At 44.7% G+C, this 16,126-nt stretch overlaps 2 protein-coding genes across 2 annotated transcripts; both read right to left on the reverse strand.

Annotated features, from left to right (window-relative positions):
* Positions 1 to 335: 335 nt before the first annotated feature.
* chd1l (chromodomain helicase DNA binding protein 1-like) lies at positions 336 to 12,507 on the reverse strand. Its single transcript, XM_076727211.1, has 25 exons — positions 12,296 to 12,507; positions 11,923 to 12,035; positions 10,729 to 10,835; positions 10,521 to 10,632; positions 10,402 to 10,433; positions 10,133 to 10,214; positions 9,883 to 10,045; positions 9,517 to 9,672; positions 8,714 to 8,806; positions 8,506 to 8,602; positions 8,289 to 8,362; positions 7,960 to 8,070; positions 7,134 to 7,248; positions 6,526 to 6,679; positions 6,208 to 6,394; positions 5,886 to 6,031; positions 4,639 to 4,802; positions 4,362 to 4,558; positions 4,144 to 4,242; positions 3,963 to 4,033; positions 3,641 to 3,755; positions 1,411 to 1,519; positions 1,055 to 1,312; positions 766 to 847; positions 336 to 637 (listed from the first exon to the last, which is right to left on the reverse strand). Exons 1-25 carry the CDS (start codon positions 12,387 to 12,389, stop codon positions 518 to 520), a joined length of 3,051 nt encoding a protein of 1,016 aa, XP_076583326.1. The 5' UTR covers positions 12,390 to 12,507; the 3' UTR covers positions 336 to 517.
* Positions 12,508 to 13,264: 757 nt separating this feature from the next.
* sft2d2a (SFT2 domain containing 2a) lies at positions 13,265 to 15,858 on the reverse strand. The gene is made up of 8 exons (XM_076727006.1): positions 15,697 to 15,858; positions 15,521 to 15,610; positions 15,214 to 15,299; positions 14,944 to 15,025; positions 13,888 to 13,923; positions 13,739 to 13,797; positions 13,631 to 13,660; positions 13,265 to 13,521 (listed from the first exon to the last, which is right to left on the reverse strand). Exons 1-8 carry the CDS (start codon positions 15,760 to 15,762, stop codon positions 13,482 to 13,484), a joined length of 489 nt encoding a protein of 162 aa, XP_076583121.1. The 5' UTR covers positions 15,763 to 15,858; the 3' UTR covers positions 13,265 to 13,481.
* Positions 15,859 to 16,126: the final 268 nt, after the last annotated feature.

A 16,126-nucleotide genomic window follows, 5' to 3' on the forward strand; every position in this document is an offset into this window, starting at 1 on the left:
ACAGCATGAGTAAAAGACACACACACACACTCTATCTTTGTGAGGACACTCATTGGCATTATGCATTCCCTAGCCTCTTACCTTTACCTTAAAATAAACCCAATTCTAACCTAACCCTTAAAAAAAACACACACACACACACACACACAGCAAGAGAGAGGCATGTTTCCATCTTTAATGGGGACACTGACTTACATTCATTTCTTGGAGACTTACCCTGATTCACATTATGGGGACTTTGTGTTTGTCCCCATTAGGACATAAGGTCCCCACAGTGTCACTGTGAACAGATTTACATCCACACAACGTGAGTAAGACATGGACACACACAGCAGTGCAGAGAGGTGTGTTTTCTTTATTTACTCCTCCAGTCGATTATAAATCAATGAGTGCAAACTGTCTTCAAACGATTTGACATTTGGTGCGTTTTCAAGCCGCCGCTCACACATTTCACTCCAGCTTCATACAAAAGGTCATTTTAAAAAAAGAGATTTAAAAACAATGAATGTGGGCGTCATCAGAGCTGATGCAGGAACGCTTCGGTGTCGACTCTCCGCTGTCTGGAGAAGCAGGACTCCAGCCAGTCCTTCTGCACGGGGACAGCCTGAGCGTACTGACAGACCAGATCCCGGAGCTCCTGTTCACACACATCACATCGGCTCAGTTAAGAACCGAATCCTGCTGCTGGGCTCCGAACTGCGGTCTATCAGTGGAAACAAGGTCAGAGGTCAGATCGGTATCAGTGGGCTTGGGCGTGACACTCACCTGTGTGTGGATCCTGTTCTCCACCTCTGCGACGACGTGGGTGACCTCCGGACTCATGATGTCCTCCTCGTCTCCATCATAAGTGCACTGCAGCTAAGGAGCGCACGTGAACGCACACAAACGCTGCAGGTGTTCCCAAACAGGAGCCAATTAGGTAATATTCATAATTTCAACACCTGACCTGGGAAGATAAAGTTGAAAACGTGCTTTGACACCAATTATCTCACACGTGATAGCTGCAGCTTATCAGCTCAGTGCTGCGATGAAGACGTCCAGTCTGAAAGGATATGTGATCAGGTAGCGTGCCAGCCTCTTCCTCTCTGATGCGGGCAGGTTGTAGAAGAAAACCCGGACTCCCTTCATGAAGCTGGGGAGCTCCGCGGGGCCGGGGCTCCGGGCGGGAGCCGAGGGGCCGGGGGTCTCTGCTGCCGTCGCGTCGGGCGACCCGCTTGAGTTACGCAACTGCGTTTGAGTGGAGGATGCTGAGGCGGCAGCGGTGGATGTCTGAGGTGGAGCTGTGTTCTTCGCTGCTCTGCTGTGATAATATCTGTCAGCCGAGTTAAGAGAAAACAACTTTCAGAGAAACTGATTCTGAGAAAAAAAAATCCTTTTCAGATTTTATCCGCTGAAGCCTTTCAAAGATACATGAACGTGGGGATGCCTCTGGAGGCCAGGTGTTTCCTGATCAGCCTCTCTGTGCCGTACCAGTTGAAGCCTTTGGTGGCGTGTCCGATGCGAGGGAGGTGAACACTCGCTTTGTGGGAAAAAAACATAAAGATATTCAGAGAGCAGCAGCAGTATATAACTGATAGGCACGCACAGAAGACACAGACGGACTCATATAAAGATGAAGCTGGGATGTTCGGGGACTAAGACAGATAACGAAATTGAAACAGGCCAGATCAAGATCAAACCAATGCCTGCACGAGATGGGATGTGTTAACGGGATACATTAGAGGAAAAATCATGAGCTACACAAGCTCTAAACAACAAAAAACAGAGATAAAAACAAATGAAATCTTAAATGAGATAAATCTGAATCAAAGAGTTGATGCAACAGAATAAAGAGATCTGCTGCGTTTGAGGTCAAAAATCTAATAAATTAACTGCTGATAAGGCTGCAAAGAGTGGCTAAAATAAGCTTATTATGGTTGTGGAGAGAAAGCAGGATCTTTTTAATTCTCTGGCACGGAGAATTAAAAAATGCAGTCAGACAGAGTGATTAACAGGAAGTCAAACAGCTGATCCGCTGGAAAAGAATGAGTCAGTCTCATCTCGATGACTGGCAAACATGTAAACATGATCAACATTAATACATCACCAACATTTCTAACCCTCCTTCAATCACTCTCTCCACCATCTTTCACGAAGGACCTCCATGTGAACGGCATCTGATAAGCTGTGCAAAAAACCCCCCACTTATTTAAATACCTGCAAGCGAAACATCTCACATCCTCAAAATCTAAGCACGTAAAGCCGAACCGCCAGTGTCTCATCTAGAAAATCTCACACTTCTAAAGCTGAAAGGACAGAAGCATTTTTCTCCATTACAACACAAACTGAATCATCAGACGTTCCAGACACCTGTTTTTAATGCTGAGTGTTTGTTTGAGATACCTGGAAACACTTATTCAGACTATTTCTGTGCAAAACTGTGTAGATGAGACCCATATCCAGAGGATGCTACTGTTAGCTTTGATTCAACTTTTATTGACTGGACTCCTGCAGACCTTCTGGGGGTGGCATCCTGTATTTTATTTGAGAAACTGGCTTATAAAACCAGAGGAAGAGGAGCAGGAGAATGTGGGAACATCTACTGGAGCTTCTTAAGCTGCAAGGTGTGCTGAGTGAAACCCTTTGTCTTTGTTAACTGTAAAACAGGTTTCACAGTTTAGTTACTGTCGTCTGTTTTTCTAGTTGGAAAAAAAAAAAAAAAAAAAAGAAGCTAATTCAGAGAAACAGCCGGTGAGGGCTGGCACGGCTGGACCACTTCCTATGTTTACGATCTGCTCGAGCAGAAGGAGGCGGGGCGGCTGTCGCTGATGCTGCAGAAAAGTCTGAAGTGTCTGTTACCAAGAAACACTGCGAGGGGAACAAAGACAGAAGCAAACCAGCATGTTTAGCCCCAGATGTTCCAAGCAGCTCCTCTATTGTGCAGCACCTGAGGGAAAGTCGGAGTATTGTTCTCTGCTAATTGTGTTTGCAAGAATTTGTCTGTGCACACACGGTGACGCCAGCGACATAACTCGGAGCGTGTCCTGCACATCCCGTCAGTCAAGTCTGACAATAATCAGACATTTCATGCTCCTCCTTTCTTTGTGCCCTCACAGAGGCTCAATTATTAATGTGTTATTAACCCTCTGAGACCTTAAAATAGTGATATTTCATCAAGACTCCACATGTCTCATTTAAAATTCTGGCAAAAATAAACCAGATCCTGTAAAAAAAGATTAAATTCTGCGCTGCTCAGTGTGACTGGAAAACCTTGGATGAACATGCTGAGACCATGAATTCAGTGAAAAGTCCACTGAAGTGCAGCGTTTGTGCAGCCTGTGAAAATGTAAACAGTTCAATACGTAGAGCATGGTGAAATACAACTTGAATTTTTCCTTTTTTATGATTTACCACTTGCAGCTGCGGTTGTGCTGTGTTTCCACAGAGGTGCAGGATTTGAATATTGAGCCCAGAGAGAGTAAAGATGTGACACAAAACACCCCGAAACTGGGGTTCTGGCGATTACATGAGATGTTGAGTTAAGCACGGATGACTCACCTTTAAAGAAGTCTTGATTCTACAAATTCACATTCGGCAATCAACTTGAAACTGAGGGTGTATTAAGTGTTTGTTGAATGACTTGAATGCTCAGTGTTTGTACCCTTGTTTCTTTTGGCTGCAGCGTAAATCTTCTTCAGGCCTTCGTCCAGAGCCGTCAGGAGGATCCCAGACAAGTTGTTGGCTTTGTCTCGCTGCTGTGCCACTATCAGGGCCAACTGAGGTGACAGGAAGGAGATCGAAACAGGTCGACACCTTATCATTCTCACTTTCAGGGTTGCCACTCTGCCACCACACATAAACCCACACCCAGAGGATGAGCGCTGCTGCTGCTGCTGCGAAGAAGCAGCGATGTGTGATCGTGGAACAAGCATTTCCAGGCAGTTTTCAGCATCTTTGTGCAGTTTAATTTAAACAGAGCGTACCTGATCCTGACCCTCGAGTCTGGACTGTTTGTCATCTATGGGGAAGAGCAGCACGTTTCCAAGATCCAAATCTGAAAGAAATAACATTTTCAGGCTTTATTCATGCCATTAAAGATCTTTCCAGATGGAGACCTTTAACGGCATGAGTAGTAATTCTCTTTGAAGTTATGCTTAATCGTACCTTTCATCTTGCCAGCCAGTTCATACTGCTTTGGTGGCTCATCTGATCTCACCTCTAGAGCTGTGAACAAGCCTCCCCTTCCCCACCGGCCTGAGTCATCTACACAAAAATGAGCATAGAAGAAGTGCTGAAGGGGCGCCACCTTATCACCTCTTTATCACTCCATCATGCAAAGTGCGATGCTGCTATGTAGCGATAAAGTAAGACAGGTTTCGTACCAACACAGTGGACGATGATGGCGTTTCCCTGAGCGGCGTGAGGACGAGTGACGTCGCCCAGAACGTAGTGGATGTCCGTGCTGTCGGAGTCTGTGGAGCACACGCTGCTGGCGTCCTCCTCTTCTTCTTCTTCTTCTTCGCTGTCCACAGACGGCAGGCAGCGTGACCTGTAGCCGCACGACTCCCACCACGCCATTCTGCACGAAGAAGAACACGCCGGTTAGAAGGTGACGTCAGCGAGAGCCGAAGAAGAAAATGCAAACTGACAAATCTGTACTTTTTCTTGTATTTCTGCTCTTGTTGCTTCTTCTTCATGTCCTCCTGAAGTTTGGCTCTCTTGGCTGCAGCCTCCTCTCGTCTCTGGCGCCTCAGCTCCAGCTCAGCCTCAGTAAGAGGCTTCCTCTTCCTCGTTGGAATCCCAAGAGCTACCGACAGGGAAGCCTGGGAGCACACACACAAAGTCAGTTACTCACATGCAGTAGTTAAATATGTCTACTCACCATGACCGTTTACTCCATTAAATACTGCATCCTAACATGGCAGACGTGGGTTTGTCTGATTTCTGGTTTCAAGCGGTGTACGCAATATTCAAGGCATTTTCATTTTGTTGTCACCTGTCACTTCCTGACTTTAGTGTATAAATCTTAGTTTGTTTGGCATGGACATACGAGGATTAGTGAGGGGAAATCTGTATTTATAAAGGAAGGAAAGGTGGTCTGTTGATGTTTGGAATAAACCTAAAATACTTCTGTGACGCAGAATTTAACCTAAAGTTAAACATGTTGCGTGCAAAGCTGCGTTCAGGTACAACACAGATTCCAAAAAACTTGGGATACATCCTCGAAAGGCTCAGTCGTTCACAACGGAGGACGGAGCGAGGTTCACCACTTTGTGAACGCATGATTGGATAAAGGATATTAGGTGATTTAGGTGAAACAGACGATAAAATCCACTTCATGTTTCATCGTTCATCATAAGATGATTTAAGGGTTACTCTTTTTAGTAAATTCTCCTTCAGTCTGATATTTTTTCTGGATTACAAAATAACTTGAGCTGTCCTGATTTTGGGACAGAAGACTGAGTTGTTTGTTTCCAATGTGAAATGAAATGACTTGTGGTTCTGTGTGAGCTGGGCGGATGTATGTGTGTATGTATGTATGTATGTATGTATGTATGTATGTATGTATGTATGTGCATTCTGACATAACTAACAAGTCAGTGTGCCATAAACACACAAAGACATGAAAGAGAAACCGAAATACAGGTATGAGGTGTGACCTGATTCAGTGGGTTTTGCACCCACCATCATGTCCTAAATGAAAGCTGCTGTCTAGAAGATGGAGGCTGAGATCAGTGAGGTGAAGTCCTTCAAAGATGAGAATAAACAAAAGTGCCCTACATACATTATTCAACATGCACATTGACCTGAAACAACAATGTTGTGCATCCTCTTGTTTTTTCACGAATAAATCCAGTGTTCAGATCTAAAAACATCAGCTGGAAGCGAAGGAGACACCCTCTTACTCCGGCTTTGTGTCTGAGAGCTCGTCCCTCTCCTGCAGCCTTCTGGAACTCGGCCAGCTGATCCTCCAGCAAACGGTCGAAGCTCTTCTGGTCGTCGGCGCTGGGGTCCCTGCTGTAGTCTTTGCCCTCAAAGCAGTACATGTGGTCTGAAGGATGGGACAGCACGGCGGTGAGTAACAGAGTACCTTCTACTCATGTTTGGAAAGGTATATATGAACCACACACATGAAATGAGAACCAAAAGCAAAAGTGAGATGTTTACAGGCCAGAAGAACCTGTTCAACAACAGAGGACGCGATTATCAGTCTGTACTGGAACATACTCGGCCCGTCAGAGTCCGAGCTGTTCTCCTCCTCCTCTTCCTCCTCTCTGAGCGAGGTGGAATCTTCTTCATCCGCCCACTGACCGTCACGTGACGGACCGAGGATCTTCTCCAGCTCCACATCCTGTACGGAGCTCTCCTCTGAAGACAAAAGCTTATCTACCCCAAACTTCAAGATCTCACTGAGCTGCAGGGGACAGGAAGCGTGAGCCATGAGTGGAAACGGTCAAACAAAAAAAGACAGCTGGAGGGGGCTTGTATGAACGTGGACAGAGACACAGGAAGTGGAGACTGCAGGATTCAGAGACGTTCACAAACCTGCAGTCCTGCAGCAGCTGACTGAGCCTGGTCCAGCAAAGAGAAGCGTCCTTCTTCTATAACAGTGTTGGTGAGGTGCAGCTTGGACACAGCACGGGAGTACATGATCTCCTCCACAGTGTCTCTGGCCAGAAGCCGGACCACCTTCACAGGTCTGCAGTAAGTGAGTGTCAGTCGAAGATTAAAGGGGTTCTAACAGAACACACAGATATCAAGGCAGCAGAGGCAGCAGAGGCTGAGTTTCAGAGCCCTGCACAGTGTCGGTTAGGCTTCAGTTCCCATAATGAAGCTGCAACAGCGTCTTTCATTAGAGCCTATTGAATGCCTTTATCTATCAAGCTCCATGGCCTCTGTTTATAAAGCAGGTTTTCTGACAAATATCTGAAGTCTTTCAAGGGAACTCAGCTGATTGTACACATCAGTCTGTTAACAGGTGTTGGGGAGTACTACTGCATACGTGGGAAAATAGTTGCTCTTACAGGAGGACGATGGTAAATCAGCGGAGTGCTCGTTCAAGCCAAACTACAGAAACCTCAGTGGCATCATCTGGTGAGTAAACTGACCTTTACAGGTAAAACACGCTTGGAATAACTATTCATACACATCACCTGTTCTGCCCAATCCGATGGCAGCGTGCAGCAGCCTGCAGGTCATTTTGAGGGTTGAAGTCGCTGTCTATGAAAATGACCGTGTCGGCAGCGGTGAGGTTCAAGCCCACTCCCCCTGCAAAGACGGCGTGTTAGGAAGCCAAAAGGCCTGAGAACAGCGTGCACATCATTTTTACACTGAGGCTACGTTTCCGTTTTAAAACAGGGTTTGAAACAAAAACATGCATTAGTGTGAATGTAGCCTCATTATTTGCATACTCATTTATTAATTTAGCGTGAAGAATTACACACAGAAGTTAGAGGAAATCAGTTTCCTCTTCGAAGTTTCTGTGCATAAAACATGCTAAGAGAAGTCGCTGGCCTTATTTCCACCATGTGTCATCCTGCCACAGCTCTTATCTCTGCCATCAGCTCCCTTTCCTCTCAGCTACGTCTATGAGCCCAGCTATAGATTTAGATATGCAGAAAAGCTTGCAAGTGTAGCTCAGTCCCTGCTGACTTATCATCTCACCTTACCCTGATATCTCCAAACTTGCCACAGCGTCATTTAGAGGATGCATTTAATCACTTACAAAGTCTTTAACGATTATTTTTACCTTACTTACTACAGAAACTCTGTGTCTATGAGCAGGTTATATGAGAAAAGAGGCTGCAAAATTAAAGATGTTTGTGATGCATAGGATAACTCACCATAAAATAGTAGCAAACAATAGTAATTAAAACATGCAAATACATTATTAAGCACAATATTGTTAGCTGATAATGTCCAGTTTAATCCTGCACAACAACGACACAGTCTGCCTTCCTGTTCAAACTCTTGGCTCACCTGCTTTAGTGCTGAGTAGAAACACAAAGATGTCTTTGCTGCTGAAGTTCTTCACCGCCAGATTTCGTTCCTCCCCTCGGACGGATCCATCCAGACGTTCGTAGCTATAACCTGAAGAGAAAAGCTCAATTTAGAGAAATTAAAAACACACAGCTGGAAACATAATTAAAAGTGCAGAATGTAAAGACTGTAATAGGCTGTTTAAAGGATTAGAATTGGACTGTCAAGATGGAAATACATGTTAAATGTTGGGATAATTGATTGTGATGTTCTGAAACATCAGAGAGTTAAAGTCAGGCAGAGTAAGAGGTGCTGGCACCCCCGTTCACCTCTGTACTCCATGTAATCCTGAAGTATGTCCAGCATCCTCGTCATCTGAGAGAACAGCAGGACCCGGTGGCCCCTTCACCACAAACATGCAGAGAGAAAGAACATAAGATGATCTTAGCGGAGGAAAACGTGACTTAAAAAAAACATTTCAGTCACATCAGCAGTGAGGACGAGCCTAAACTGCCACTAGGTGGAGCCCAATAACAGATGACTAACCCGTTGTGAAGGTACGTGAGCATGCTGTCCAAAAGGCAAAGTTTCCCACTGGCTTCAATGAGATGTTCCCCCATCTCAAAAGGCTCCGGTTCCACGCCTACCCAGAACAAAGGGAACAGAAGTCTAACATGTGCCTCTGTGTCCCATTAACAGCTGATGAGATGAGACTGGTTGTGCATTCATTCATTCATCAGAGAGCACATCTCACCGTCAAACAGGTACGGGTGGTCAACACACTTTCTCAGGTTCATCAAGATGTTCAGCAGCCGGTTCTTGTTTCCCTGCTCATTTCCAAAAGCCTCTGAAAACAGATTCATGAGAACCGTCGTTCCAACGACAGATTTTTATGCACATTCTGAAGTACCGCCCTCGAAAAGGTTGATGGAGGCGGCAAAATAAAAAAAAAAAAAAAAAAGTTTTTACGCTCCTTTGAGGTTGTTTTTGCCTTTTCAAAAGAGTTAAAGCACGAAAGGAGAGAATGAAACTCCTTTTAAAATCACTAGAAGAAGAAGCAGCAGCTGCTTCCACTCATTAAAAGGCCTCCTCATCGCTCCACACACATCTGATGTGACCTTCCTCACATTAATACAGAAAACAAACAGAAAGGTTTCCATCGTGTTCTCGACGTTTGAGCTTTAACTCTTCTCCTCCAATGGTATTTTTATTTTCTAAGTGGAAAATTGGCGCCACCTCCTGCTTCTCTCCATGAACTAACTCCTAATAATCGCAGAAAGGTAGTGGATGGAAACAAGCATTCATTCATGTTTTCTTTTGCTGATTTTCTCAAAATTTGGTTAAAATTTGGATGGAAGCCAAACTTCCATGAGGTCACTCTGTATGTGTCCTGGTCACAATTCTTTAACAGATCAAATATGTGGGATCTGTATAAAGATTGACTGCTTATGTGTTTAAATTAAAAATACTGTTGGCTGATATCATTTTTAGCTCTTAAATATCAATGCAGGTATCCAGCATCCTTCATGTGATACACCAACAGTGCAGACGTCTCACCCAGATCCTTCATCAGGAGGGCTTTGTAGTACATCTTCTGCAGAGCCGACATGCCGTGGTACACCACCAGCTCCGTCTTCTTCGGCAGATCAACAGCCACCTCTGACTTGACTCTACGGAGCAGGAAGGGCTCCAGGACACTCTGCAGCTCAGCAGCTGCACACAGACACACGGTGTGATGGACACAGCGTGCCAGCGTTGATTTAACGAGCAGTTTCCACAACATGCACAGTTCATCAAACACATCCCACATGCACATCTTACAAAATGCTGCACACTGAACACCTGGATAAACACAAACATCAACACTTGTGCCGAATATAATCCACACTTTGTCATGTGATGATCAAACGATGTCTGTCCTACCGACAGCAGCCTGACTCTGCACATTGGAGTAAGAGCTGACGAAGTCGTCCGTCTCATCAGCTGCGAAGATGCTGGGCTGAATGAAGCTCAGCAGGGAGTACAGCTCCTGCAGGTTGTTCTGGATGGGGGTCCCCGTCAGCAGGACTCTGAAGCCAACTGAGAACTGCACAGCGCACGTTAAACATTAAAAACAATGCCAACAGCTGGAGAGATGAGCGCTTGGCAGCCCAAACCAGGTGCAGCTCAGTACCTGGGTCAAGGTTTTGTGCAGTAGTGACTCCTGATTCTTCAGTCTGTGAGCTTCATCCACCACAAGCACGTTCCACTTCCACCTGAGCAGCAGAGCGAAGAAGCACTGATTTGATTACATGGAAACATGGAATTAATGCAGGTAAAGCAGCTTAGAGCTGAACAAGGTGAGCAGCCCTGCTGCCCAAACCACCAGTGGACATGTCTCTACTGCTTCACAGTACATATACCACAGTCACATAACTCCACCGTAAGTCAGAACACACTCACCGTCTCAAGAATGAAGCATCTTTGAGACACAGCTGGAAATGAAAAGATAAAAGCAGAGAGGTCAGTTTCAACACAAATGAACCTTTAGCTCATTTCGATCTCGTGAAGCAGCCACAGACCTCGTACGTGGTGAGCAGAACGTGAAAGTCCTGAGTGTCTGTTTCCCTCTGAAGCTCAGCTCGTCTCTCTTTGTCCCCCTTGTAGCACAGCACGGTCAGAGACGGGGCGAAGCTGTAAAACACAGGATGTTATACATGTAGCTTACTGGCGGTGTTATGAGTGGACCGTGGAGAATCGATGGAGACTCGTATATGAACGTGACTGTACCTCTCCAACTCCTTTCTCCAGTTCTCCATGACGGACAGTGGACTCAGCACCAAGAAGGGACCTTTCTTCCCGAGAGCTCCTGACATGTAGACCAGCAGAGAGATCGTCTGAAGGGACAAATGATGAATTCTTGACATACAATATGCAGTTCTTACACAGCAGGTCACAGTGTCTGCGTGTTTCATGAGGCGGGAATTGAAAAACCTGCCGTCCAGCTGTACAACTCGTCACGGCTACTATGACCAGTCTCAGTCATGTGTGCACGATATATTAATCTGTTTTGGGCCACGTTTGCTTAAAAAAATGTGACTGGTATGCAGGACAGACCCATATAAAAACTGATGACAATAGTTTCTTGTTCAATCTGCCAGTTCTTAGAGGAGAATTTCCAACTCCATCACATGTGCCAGAGAGCCACTCCAGCGATCCAGCAGACATAATTCATTAAACTCAGCCTTTACTGCTGGAACTCCCTCCACCTGTGCACCTCCTCAGATCATCTCTAGAGACGTGACACAGATTTCCCTTTCCTTCAGTGGAGGTGATATCCATGGATGTTATGGAGGATATTTATTTGTGCTCATTAGCTTTTGGCTGTCGTGACTATTTTAATCATCATAGTGGAAAATGTCCGTCACACTTTTCTCATGTGATGCCGGAGAATTTGGTAGGAATTTGGCTTGAAACATGATTTAAATGAGCGATACGCTCGATTACTATTCTGTAGTTTGACGAATCAATTAATCGACTGCTCACATCAGCTTTAAAACAGGAACATAATTATATACTGAGGAGTGTAAACCAGGACAGGTACTGAAAACCCTTTTCTCTGAGCATATTTTGATATGTCACAGTAGGAAAAGGACACAGATGTGAATAATAAAATCAGTTGTGGCTCAGTTCCATTTAGCTGCAGGGTCCTGATATTGTGCATGCTGGCTCTCCATCACACCGTCACGACTCACTTTAACATTATTAGTACTGCCTGTTTTTGGAACAAGTCAAGATGTCTGCAGTTAAAAAAGGGGGATAAGTTAGTGCGTTTCAGTGACGTGAAACAGGAGCCAGTGGAAAATAGACATGCAGAGGAATTTCAATCAAGCAAAAAAAACATCTGTATCAGCCACAGTGACCAGTTGTTCATATGTGTTTTTAAAAGAAATGGTCCATTAGAGACACTGATGGAGCTCACACCTGGCAGGTCTTTCCCAAACCCATCTCATCTCCTAGAATACATCCCTGCTGGTTCTGCAGGCACTGGGTTAACCAGCGGACACCGTCCAGCTGGTAAGGCCTCAGCTGGATCCCTGTGAGGAGACAACGGTCCAGGTTAGCAAAGCTGGGGCTGGTTCAGAGCAGAGCAGTGCAGATTATCTGATGGAAATTAGGTCAAGTAGGAGATCCGTCAAAATTATGAGTCTGGGAGAAAAAACACTGAAGACAAGTATTTAAGATAGCTTAAAGAGCACCCGGTAGCTGGTTCACGGTACCTCGCTGAATGAATGAAGACAGCTGAAGTATGGTTAATAACTTTACTTGACTTCACTAAGTTAACGAGCCTCCATACCTCTCAAACCCCACTGCTGCAAGTCGCTCTGAGCGACAGTCGTCTTCTTTTTCGCTGCTACGCTGTTTTTTATCCTTAAGAAAATGTCTGACATGTTTCCGGACCGACAGAGTTAACACAGACACACCGAACCTGCTTCAGCACAGACATGTACAGACAAGCGAGTCCTCAGTTGACATCAAGTCCAGCTTCACTTCCTGGTTGGGTCACGTGACGCCGGGAAAAAGGCGCGTCACAGAACCCGCGCGCCCGGTCAAAGTCTATTTTTAAAATACATTAAAACACGCCGGACAACTTCCCGTGCATTTGCAGTATTTGCTAATATACATATTTTTTTTAAGATTTCAAATAGGCTACTGTTAATAAGACTTACATCACCCGGATACTGTATGTTAGAAGTACAGAGATCATTTAAAACAAGTTCTGAGCTGATTTAAATCGTATTTTATACGCTAATCATGGTCGTTATATATAAAATACGTATATTATCTATTGCACACATATTAACATTACAATATAACACAGTACATGAAGTATAGAGCAATTATTTTCCTCTGAGTTGCACTGAAGTAGATGTGGTATATAATGGAATACTATACAGGCTAAAGGAACCTCAGACAAGTACTCTACTTGAGTAAATACTATATACTTTTCAGCATTAATGCTGTGAATGTGAAAAACATTTCAATACATGAAAAAGTCAACTGCATCACAATCATGTCATCATCTGAAGGCTTAAAGGTGCCACAGCTATGCCAGATTATTACTGCACAGGCATTTGTAGGATCTGAGCTTGTAAATTATGTTTGTGCTTCACATAAATGTTATTCAGATCATAGAACATTTTAAAATTGGAAGACTCTCTTTATAGAAGTCTTACACAGAAATAATGACGCTGCACTCATTTACGAAACCATTAAAACATTAATTTATTACAAATATTTACACATATTACAAATCAAGCCCACGCTCATTAAAACTGGTACAAGTGATCAATACATACCAACAATCAATCAGCTCATTGAATGACACACAAAGCAGAAACAGAAGCATCTTTGGAGATAAAACATGTGCGTATGTGCTGCAGGAAGAGTCGCAGACTCTGAAGCAGAACCATGACGAGGCTGTTTCAGTCACTTCAGTCCTAAAAAACACGTCATCCAGCCGGAAGCCACCGCACAAAGACTCACTTCAAGCAGATGGACACCATCCTCAATATCGCCTCCCTGGAAAGTATAATTCACACACATCAGACGTCCAGACAGGCTGCAAATGACGTTTTAATTCTGAACATTTCTGCAGCTGTTTTGAATAAATGGTGTTTAAACGACGAACCTCACAAACGGGATGTACGACAGACTGTACCTGCAAACAAAGCACATTTTCTGTCACCATTTTATCTTCATTTCAGACCAAAATCCCTGAAGACAAACTGTGACTCACCAGGTAAACGACAAGACTTGCAAGATGCAAAATAACAAAGCGAGTCCAAAGTTCTTCCACTGTAAGAAAAAACAAACTGCTGGCTGTGAGAGATCATCCTTCATCACTGCATCACGTTCTTAGTTAGAAAAGATGATGAGCTCGCTCACCCAGAAGGCTGCACAGAGGGTCAACACAAGGCACGTCTGGAGGGATGAACGGGACACATGTAAAGAACAACATGGAGCTTTTTAAACATACTGGTGGATGTTTGGCCCTCATCCGTCATCAGTGATGAGAGAATGATTCCACAGTGCGCTTAATCCCATTTAAAGAGGGGTTTGACATGATTTCCTTTGAATTTTTCATTTGCATCAGAAACTTTTGTGACATTTTTTTGTGCTTGACCATCTTTAAATAAGGAACAAGTACACAAAGTCCTCAGTGTTACATCCAGGTTAATGTCATCATATTTTCCTTATTAATTTCCCTTTAAATCGCTGCAGACTGATGGTAAATTAGGTTGTATATGCATGAAACAGACCAAAAGGAAAAATCAGCAATCTCTCGCTCTTATTCATCCAGGTCATGGTACTTCTAAATGCTTTGCAAAGGCAACTGGACTCACCTGCAGCTCCAGAAGATGTTTCGCCTCTCATCCAAGAGGCTTAATCAGGTCTAACTGGCTGGTGGGGAGTCCCAGGCATTCATCCTATTGGAGGATCATTCACACCATGGGAGTCGCTGAGGTCACATGTGAGTCATTGACCCACCTGAACGTCATGTGAGTCATTAAGGTCACATGAGTCATGGTGTGAATGAGTGTTAAGCATTGCAAGTGGCTGATAAGTGGTGTCACAGGCTACCTCCTCTGTTCAAGATGTTGTTGGACTGCTGAGTCTTGACCTGAGGACAAGACTCCACCTACATCTTCAGGACCAGGGACACTCATATGAGGACAATAATGTACTTATTTTGGCCATACAAGACCAATGGTTTGAAAGAGGAGTGAAAGACGGCATCTACGTCACCATCACTGTACAGAGGAGGTGGTCCAGCGACTCCCAAGGTGTGAACGATCCTGCAAGAGGATAGACGCCTGGGACTCCCCTCCACTCGGTTACAACTGAGGAGGCGTCTTGGATGAGACGAGAAACGTCTTCTAGAACCTGAAGCAAGTCCAGCTGCCTTTGAGAAGCTCTTGGAAATCACTTTCGTGCACTCACAATCATGATTATGGTGGCCAGCGCTCTTGTTTTGTCACACATCCTTTTCAGCTGCTTCAGCGGCCCCATCAGGAACATGGTGCTGTGGGACAAAAGAAAAAAAACAAACAAACATGTAAAATACTTTTAAAAGTCAATATGAAATATGAATACTTTGCCCACATTAATGCTAACTGCTGGTCATATAACACAAATCCCTCCTTAAAATAAAACATCAGTTTCACCAGCAGCTGCTTGAATGTGATTCGCTCTTCTCGTCGTGACACTGACCTGCACAGAGCACATATGTTTCCAAAAGTGTAAAACACAATGAAGAGAGTGAGCCCCACCCTGGGGATGAAGAGCACGCACACCCCCTGCAAAGACAGACATGCAGACGGACGGTTGGTGGTTTTCTGGCTCAGAAAGTGCAGGTTTCATCTCTGAGCTGCGGCTGAAGGCAGGGTGCTGCCAAGCTTCACATCACTGCATTCCTCAGGGCCAGAAGAACCAGTAAGGCCACTGTGCGCTCTTCCTCATTGTATGGAGCTCAACACGGCAACAGGAGATGATCACAGAAATGATTATAGACCCTTACCAAAACGGTGCACGCGGCCCCGACCACGAAACAGCCGATGAATCCCTTCACACGTGTGCCCCAGCCCAAGGTAGACGCTTCATTGACAGCCTGCATGGACAGAGTTTAAGAAATTAACACACAGGTGAGGTTAGAGTTTAAACAGCGTGAGGCTGAAGTCAGTGCTCAGGTTTTACCTCTAAAACAGTTCGGTCATCTCTGCGCGCCTCCTCGCCGTTTAACACCGACTTTAATTTATCCATAGCCGGAGATCCCTCAGTGTTGACTGGACTGCTGAAGGTTTCTGGTTGTTTCCTGGAGCCAGAGAGGAAATTTGCCGGTTTCCTCAAATCTGTGCGGATTGACAATACCGTCACGTGGTTGAGGACCTGTCAGGTATCTTACCTGGCCAGGTGGATGACTTCGGGTTAGTCACGAGCGGAGAAGCAGCAGTGAGCTCTCACTCTGATCTTTTTTTGTCTGCTACGTAACTTAAGTTTACAGCACAACAGGGAAAAGTTCACCAACTTTAGTCTGATTATAGAGAGTTATAAAGGAAAAATAAGATTCAGCCTTAAACACTTAATTTATCTTAAATATTTAGTTTATTTTTTTGCAACAAGGCGA

The sequence above is a fragment of the Chaetodon auriga genome, chromosome 3 (genome assembly GCF_051107435.1).
Source record: "Chaetodon auriga isolate fChaAug3 chromosome 3, fChaAug3.hap1, whole genome shotgun sequence".
Taxonomy (NCBI): domain Eukaryota; kingdom Metazoa; phylum Chordata; class Actinopteri; order Chaetodontiformes; family Chaetodontidae; genus Chaetodon; species Chaetodon auriga.

What these genes read in the sequence shown, in the direction of transcription:
- chd1l (XM_076727211.1), bottom strand. Translation starts at nt 12,389, where the DNA reads ATGTCAGACATTTTCTTAAGGATAAAAAACAGCGTAGCAGCGAAAAAG. An exon ending in CCACCCGTACCTGTTTGACG is followed by an intron (nt 8,603 to 8,713) that starts GTGAGATGTGCT and finishes TGTTCTGGGTAG; the next exon opens with GCGTGGAACCGGAGCCTTTT. An exon ending in CATCGGATTGGGCAGAACAG is followed by an intron (nt 6,680 to 7,133) that starts GTGATGTGTATG and finishes CACTTACTGCAG; the next exon opens with ACCTGTGAAGGTGGTCCGGC.
- sft2d2a (XM_076727006.1), bottom strand. Translation starts at nt 15,762, where the DNA reads ATGGATAAATTAAAGTCGGTGTTAAACGGCGAGGAGGCGCGCAGAGAT. An exon ending in AACATATGTGCTCTGTGCAG is followed by an intron (nt 15,026 to 15,213) that starts GTCAGTGTCACG and finishes TTTGTCCCACAG; the next exon opens with CACCATGTTCCTGATGGGGC. An exon ending in TCGTACATCCCGTTTGTGAG is followed by an intron (nt 13,522 to 13,630) that starts GTTCGTCGTTTA and finishes TATACTTTCCAG; the next exon opens with GGAGGCGATATTGAGGATGG.